General features: G+C 44.9%; 1 protein-coding gene across 1 annotated transcript; it reads left to right on the top strand.

Annotated features, from left to right (window-relative positions):
- The first annotated feature begins 5965 nt into the window (after positions 1-5965).
- On the top strand, positions 5966-6684 carry LOC133889205 (uncharacterized). Its single transcript, XM_062329690.1, has one exon. It carries the CDS (start codon positions 6091-6093, stop codon positions 6511-6513), a length of 423 nt encoding a protein of 140 aa, XP_062185674.1. The 5' UTR covers positions 5966-6090; the 3' UTR covers positions 6514-6684.
- The last annotated feature ends 1775 nt before the right edge of the window (positions 6685-8459 follow it).

Genomic DNA, 8459 nt, shown 5'->3' with positions numbered 1-8459 from the left:
CTAAAGAGTTCTAGCTTAAACCAAATGAAGTCATGTGTTTCAATTTATGATTCCAAATAGATCCACAAAGAATCTACAATCAAAAACACACAAATGAGTAGATCGAGCAATATGCACAAATATTGAGCAAGAACTCAAATGTAAACAAACCGAAGTGGAGACACAAAGATTTGTTTCCCAAAATTCGGATTCACCACCATGAATCCTATATCTCCGTTGAGGAAGCTCCAACAAGCCGGGTCTCTTTCAACCGCTTTCCTCGATTCACTAGCTTTATCTCTTCTCTTGCGGAGGCGAGATCGACATTCACAAACTTTTTTGCAGCTCACCACACGCATGGGAGCTCGCTGGGCAACGCCTAGCCGGCTAGGAGGCTTCACCTCCAAGAGTAGCAAATGCTTCACGAACTTCTTACCGATGAACTCAAGTGCTCAAGAATAGATTTTAGCTCACTTACACTTAATCTTCCAATCTCTCAACCTAACTCACTTTTCTTCTCAAATCTCTCACTAAAATGGAGTGGGAAGGAGTTCTTTTGGCTCTAAAATGTTTTTCTTTTGTGCTCTTGCAGCAGCCCCAAAGGATGGGCGTGAGGGGGTATAAATACCCAACCCTAAAAAACTAGCCGTTACAGCACTTTTTTATACTGACTCGGAGTATCCAGGTCAATCCGGAGACTCCGGGAGGAATACTTAACCGAGAACCCTGGCCAAAACTCAACCCAGAGTATCCAGGTCCACCTGGAGACTCCGGGTGAACTACATAGCCCCAAACCGAGACTTCCCCTCGGAACCTCACCCAGAGACTCCGGACAACCCGGAGAATCCGGGTCAACCCGGAGTATTCAGGTTCAACACAGCTGGCCCTCTAAAAACGGCGATAACTTTTGATCCCGAAGTTCGATTTTGACGATTTTGGACTCTATGAAAAGCTTATTTAGAGGGCTACATATCCCAACTGAATTCATGACCACAAACATATTTGATCAAATTAGGAACACTTCAAAACTAAATTCGGACATTTCAATACTTTCCGCACCGAAATTTCTAAAAAGAACTCTCACTTGGGTTGGTTTAGAAACTCTTGAGTACTGAGATATGAAAATTAGATCTACATTGCATCCCTCTTAATAGTACGACATACCTATACTCAAATTCAAAGATAAAACTTGTTTGAACCACTTTGAGCCTTTGAATAACTTTCAAATACCGCTTCTTTCATTCAAATTTTTAGGGTTGCCAACTTCCATATAATCTTCACTCTATCTCTTCTTGATTCTTCATATGATTGATGTGAATCATTCATAGGTTTCCATGGCCTCGCATTTTCCATTGGCGCAAAGCCTTCATTCGCTCTTCACCATCGCCTTGGTCCTTCGGTATCAAGCCATTTGCTTTCCCTTCACCATGGATGGTCCATCGCAGTCGAGTCTTGCTTGCCCTTCACCGTCTTGCTATAGAAAACCACTTTGTATTCGACATCTTCAAGGAATTCATTTTATCAAATATGGAGTCCACTCTTGTTCTTCACTCTTGGCTTATATGATTTCAATTCAACCCTTGGTATGGGTTGATTGAGCCCGACAGGTGTTATCCTGGCAGGGGCACGTCATCAGCTTCTTCCTCGGTAGCTACTCTTGCTTCTACGTTTCTGACAGTAGCACCACAGTCATCGCCACTATCCTCATTGTTGTCCTTCGCATGCTGGATGCTGGTGTTACGATTCCGCTGTCAATGCGATGCAAGGCAAAGCCCTTCTGTTGGTCGCCATGTAGGGGAGAAGAGGCAGAGTAGCTGACAAGGGGAGAGTCGTGCGCGCTCCTCCGCACAATGGATCTGTGCTCTTCTGTGCGCCGTGGGTTGTGCCATTGTGCAACTTGTGCCCTTGGGGAGTTAGGGCTGGGGAATTGGAGTTGGTATGAAGAGGGAGCGGAGGAGAAGAGGGGCCAGCGCGGGATGGAGAGGGAGATATGGTGTGTTGTGGCCTCTGGCTAGGGTGAAGGAAAGGAGAGGTGGTGGCTGGGGTGAAGGAGAAGGGCTGTGGTGGGCGGTGGATCTACTAAGGTAGGTGAACGAGAGAGAGACATAATGGAGTCCTCATCTCGCCCCCGTGTCCGTCGTCGTGGCCACAGTCACGCTGTAGAGGAGAGACTACCGAAGACGGCGACACGATACAGTTGAGTTGTGTAGAGGTGGAGTAGGTGCCCTTGTGGCAGCGGTGATTTGGGGATGGAGATGTGGTGGCGGCCTATAGTGGATTGGTGGTCATCTATCCTGGTGTAGTTTAAGGCCTTGTATGAAACTCTGGCTCCCGATTTGTACCTATAGACGAAATGTAAAACCTATTTTCCCACTCGTAATGTAAGAAAAAAGTGATCAATATCTAACATCAACTCCAACGTTTAGGTACACGCTGTTTCAGTTAGAAACTGAGGTTTTCGACTCTTGTGCTTGGCATCGGAAATTTGTACCTGAAGTATGTCGAGCAAGCCTCAACGTGTTCTGGTGGATGGCAACTTGGGCCAAAATATTATGGGCGACTTCGAAGTATGTCGAGCAAGCCTCAACGTGTTCTGGTGGATGGCAACTTGGGCCAAAATATTATGGGCGACTTCGGTACAATTAAATATTCTAGGCCGTATTCTCGTTCTCTGGAGACTCCATGATCGCTAATTCGCCATTTCAATGATGATTGATGATTAACCATTTGCTCGTCATCAAATATCGCATTGTTGGATTTGGCAGGCCCAACTGTCAGCCCAGCAAAGAAAGAATAAAGGTAGGTATAAAAGCGAAATTACGAGGACGAAGATATAGCATATATCCAAGTTGCAGAGCATATCTAACGGCCTATCAAAAGGAAGAGAGAAAAAAAAGAGCACATCTTTTTTTTTTTTTTTGCAAAATGGGCTGGATTATATTAAAAGTGAGGAACAGTGCCACCCCATTTTACATAAGGACCCTAGAACAAAGAAAATAACAAAGAAGACCACATCCACACATGTCCGCATCTTACACAACTCCAATTACCGCCGCGCACACTGACATCGGAACTGAAGCAATCTCCACCTACCAAAGTCGACGAGGGGCTCCAAACCTTGGAAGACACTGCATCAGCCAACGCCTCGGACAATCGGGACGCATGTAGTCCACTAAAAGAACATCGACGACCCGCACACCGATGAAGATAGATGACGACGAAAGACTGGCGCCGCCACCAATAGCAAAAGAGACGGCCTAGCAAAGCATCTGCGACTGTCAGCTTGCCGCCGGCAATTCGAAAAAAAAAATCCAGCAACAGGGCATCCGAAGATCTCCAACCCAACCGCAAACAAAAGGAGACACACTGACCTCATAGTCTTACCGGAGAGAATCCTATCGAGAAAAGGCTAAATGAGACATGTGCCCTCCAGCGATCTCATCGCTCGAAGGAAACAAAGATACATAAACCAGCTATAAACTAACCTACCAGCCGCGGTCAGCGTGGATCTGCCAAAACCCAACACCACCGGCGCTTGAGAGGCAGTCAAGGGCCAGAGTTCGGTGAGATCGATGCCAGGATCCCGAATCGTCTGAGGAGACGCCTGTGGCTACTATAGCAGGAGATTAGAACGACCCAACGAACTGAGAAAAGAAAAAAAGAGCACATCTAACGGCAAGCTAGAAAGGAGTAGACGACGGGAAGAACAATGCATGTATGCACGATCAACTCCAGCAGGGGAATCCCGGAAGCCAGAGCGCGTGCTATTTGTACGAGCATATATTCGATCGACAGATAGGAATTCGTACGCTTTTGCTATTGCTAGCTAGACAAGAGATGCGTATATGCACACTGCTTGTTGATCTCGCTTTCATTAGCTGGTGGCGTGCATGTCACAGGAATCTCCTTGTTGCACCAGGATCGGAATGGTTGTGTTGCAGACGTCTGGAATTCCCGTTCCGGAGGCTGGCTGGCATGTTGGAACGTCACCGCAGCCACAGGCCTAGGAGAGGAGACGACCGGCGAACGTCGAGCGCACGTCTGGTTTGACCCGGCCTGCCGAGATTATTTGATTCTTGAACAGCACGGCGGCATGCGCCAAAAATTCGAGTCCGGCCTTCAATTGGTTGCGATTGCGACGGCTCCTTCACAGATTGACCTGCATGATGTTTGCTTCCTTCGAACTTACACAAAGCAAAGATGTACTGCTAACCAAAAAAAAAACCTAATTAATAGATAATGGCAAGGTAACCAACGTGCTGCTTTTGTTATAAACTGGAGACGATTAAGTATTTTTTTTCTTTGAGTGTTAGCTTCTTGTTCAGCATGGTTTATAGTTAATGTGTCCTCAAATTTATACTAACCACTAAGTGTACTAAATATGTTTGGAAATTATTAGTAAAAAAATGAAACCTAATATATTGATAGCGACGGTCTCTTTTTGTTAGTCGATATGGTTATACAGGAATGACATTATCGTTAACAAAAGAAAATATTTTTTTTCTTTTACAGGTTATTTGCACGCATTAGATTCGTACGTGGTATGCATTGTAATGACAGGACCATCGAAAATTGATTATATCTGGATGTGTACACTTGGGGCAACTGGATAAAGAACTCTTTACTGGTTTAGATAATAGTCTAATCTTCGTATTAAAGCTCCCTCGCCATAGTTCACATATTGGAGATCTGTTTACTGTTTTTTTTCTTTTGATATACTATTTAACCTCTTTTGTTTGTTTCTTTTGTTTGGTTGTGTGCATTTAAAGTAGAAGCCAGAGGTGAAATCTTATGTGTTATATCAACTTAATGTAATCATAAGAATGAATAGAACTTTCTTTAAAAAAATGATGTTTGCTTCCAGAAGCTTTGACTACTGATAGTTGGTTCCTACCTAGCCTGGTCCTGCAACAACTGATTTTTTGTTTAAAAGGACGATACGAGAATTATTAAAATATGTTAATAGAAGGGAGTAAAAATAAATGATAGAGAGTTTAACTGATCCTTATATGGATTCGTGACACAAAGGAGCGAAAAGATATGGGCTCTCAACACAACTAGAAGGCCAAAACCTCTAGGAATAAAGAAATAAATAAAACTGCACAACTAGCAAAGGAGGTGATACTCACTTTAAAAGCAATCCTATTACCACAGAGAACGAGAACAGACTAAGTTGAATAACATGTTTGGTTTAATATTCTCTTTTATTTTCTGTGCAATTGAGATCTTATTTAGACTTCGATCTTAGAACACCTGATAATTCCTCTCAATCTAAATATTTTATCAAAAGTAAATAACTCCTCCGTTAAAATCAGAGCGGACTTACTTGTTGATTTTACATCTTGCTTTCTGCAACAGCTGATTACACCAACCATGTATGCAATGATCCACACTCCTAACCGCGTTAGGAGCACCATAATTCTGCAGCGTCAAGGTTCAGTTGGCATTATTGTGCCGCGCTAAGCTAGTTTTTTTTATAGCTAACTTCCACACTACGTTGAGCGTGAACTGAATAGATAGATGTACGTGCTCTTATACCGGTGTGCAGGTGTAACGAACTTCCAGTAGCGCCAACGGTCTGTCTGAATCGTGAAAGGATGAGGCTTTGGTGCCAGAATTAAAGAACTGACGAGGTGAGTAAAAAAAAAAAACTGTCTAGGTGATGATTTGCCTTCGTCTCGCTGGATCTTTAGCAGAGCTGCGGTGGATGCGTAAGGGTACGGTCTTACATACCAAGGTTCAAATTACAATACTGTTGATTTATATATATATATAAATACTTTTAGTGATATTATCTGTATACGTGGATAATAGTATGCTTATAAGTGTGTAAGTATGGTGTGAATGTATAGTAGTAATGTGTGTGCGCGTAAGTCAATCTTGCAATCGGAACAAAAAGACCGCGTATAAACTAGTAGCACAGTGCAAATGCAAACCGCGACAAAAGAGAGGACTCCGCCTCGAACCGGTTCTCTTTATATTCCCGGTCGTTTCCTCGGTCTCCACCCGGCCATCGCCTGCACGTCGCCTCCCACAGTCCCACGTCTCTCTTTGTCCCATCCAATAACCTCCAGTCCCTCTACCCAGTTCTCCTTCAACTCGACCACGGTCATGGCCATGGCCGTAGATCACATGGACATAGCGCCGGCTGGGACGGCGGCGGTGCGACAGCGCAGGGGGTGGCTCCGGTGGATGTACTCGCCCGTGGGCACCGAGCATGGGACGGCGCCGGGGATCGCGCCCGACGTGGTAACGGCCGACGAGGGCACGAAGAAGCCGCGGCGCGGGTGGCTGCGGCGGCTGGTGCCGCGGGGGCACACGCTGCGGCGGCGGTGGAAGCTGAGAGGCGCGTCGTCGAGGCTGGCTGCCGCGCTGCCGCGGTGGAAGCGGATGTCGTCGGGGCTCTCCGTCGGCGGCGGCTGGGCATCAGCGCTGCTCGACGCCGTCGCGTTCCGCGTGATGTACGTGGTGGAGGCCGTCGTGCTCGGCCTCGCGCTCTCCTGCTTCTTCTGCTGCTGCGGCTGCCAGATATAGATAGCACGCACGCACGCACGCCTGTGCTGCGTTCGTCGGCTCGCCGATGGGCGTGCAACTGTCTAATCTCTCCCTAATCATCATTAAATAGCCTCTTGTTGTTACATTTTGGTGTAACGTTTTGTTCTTTCCGTACGAAGTTGGAAAATTTGCAATCGGCGCTTCGACTCTTTTGGTTCGTTAGTTAGGGTCTTTTGAACGTTCTTGGATGAAGAAGATGGCATCTGAATTGAACGAGTTCCTTACACATTGCTGCCGGCGACGCGCTGCCTTGCTTTGCTACCTGTAATGTGCGCGACCGTTGCCGCCGCCGCCTGGTGTGCGCTCGCCGATCACAATGACCGGGTACACCGGCAAAGATTGCGCATTGGCAGATAAATCTCTGTAATTGGCAACTTATGATCCCTGTTTCTTCTTGTTTTTTTTTCCCTTGGACAGAGAAGACCCATGTTTCATTTGGTGTGTGTGTGTGTATAAGATATTTAAAACACTACCCTTTTCACTACTATGGGACGATTTAGTTGTAGGGAAACTAGAGATCTCTAGTAGTGTAGTGATAGTGTTCTAACAGGCTGCATAATTGGGCCACTTAGGTCATGCACTCGCTAGATTCCTTTTGTCAAACGGAAGTTTGACAATTAATATATTTAAAAGTTCAAACTGTTAAAGATTGCTCCTACATGAAAGCTGTAGTATCATATTTGCAAGCTAAGCTATATTGTCATATTTGTAGATCATGTTCTAAATGTTCTTAGAAAAATCCGTTACTGTTCCCTGCCAGGCAGGGCTTATCTTATCTCTCTACACGAGTTATGCCTTTTTGCTACCTTTCACTTTCCTGGCGTTTGTCTTTACCACCCCTTCGCCTTCGTTGAAGTGACGGAAGTGCTTCGACTCTTCTGTGTTACTGGTGCTACGTAACAAAAAGCGAACGGCTCCTCTGATATTTGTGACCTATCCAAACTGGCCTTACCATGTGGCGCATTGTCATGTACCGCGGCTGTGTTACTGGTGCTAGTTTACAAGCCCTCCTGCCAAAATATCCACCGCGGCCAGCGTGGGTAAGAAGTTCTGCATAAGTCACCTCACCTGAAAAACTCGAAGCTTGTTTTCTCCTCGGCCCGATCATGCATGGCCTCTTGATAGCTAGTGGGGAAAAAGGTTGATGTTACTCTTCATGTGCCTAAATTTAGCATTTGCTTTAGTCGAGAGCTCTTAGCAAAATCGGTCCGATGCAAAATCGACGGTCTATCTTAGTTGTTCTATTTGTTGAAAAATAAGGTATATTTAGATTTAATTTAATTCATAAATAATTCATAAGTAGAAATTAATAAACTGATATGATTATATCATTATAGCATAATCTAGACATATGTACAAAAATACAACATATGACTAGATCTATTATACTCAAAATTAGAAATCGCAGGAAATAAAGTACGAGTACATGGTTTTTACATACTGGTCCTGCGTTGTGGAGGTTGCTGAAGATGCTGGTTACACTGTGTTGACGATGACAGCGGGCAGCACACAAGAGACTAAGAAGACAAACTGTGGTGAAGAACTTGAGCAGTCACGCGTAGCGCTTTCTAAAAAACTTATTCACCCTCTCCCGGTGCAAGATCTCAAGAGTGAGGGTTTCAGAGATCTGCTCTCCCGTTCATCGGTGCACGCCGACGTTGGGATGGAATAGAATACAACGGTAACACAATCGAGAGAGAAAGAGGTAAAACCATAATTCTTATATAGACTCACGTAATGAGAGTGTTCTCAATTTTAGAGCTATTCTCAATTAGTAGTCTATGTTGTACGTGTATCTAATGAGATGGGAGTCCTTGCATATATATAGGGAGAACATCTCTCACCTCTACCTTCATTAGCAATATGATACTAATAGATGGTGGACTTCAACATGGATCACCTCTCTATAATATGGGCCTTTGAGA

Source organism: Phragmites australis, chromosome 1 (assembly GCF_958298935.1).
Source record: "Phragmites australis chromosome 1, lpPhrAust1.1, whole genome shotgun sequence".
Lineage (NCBI taxonomy): Eukaryota > Viridiplantae > Streptophyta > Magnoliopsida > Poales > Poaceae > Phragmites > Phragmites australis.
This window is presented reverse-complemented; position numbering and strand designations above follow the sequence as displayed.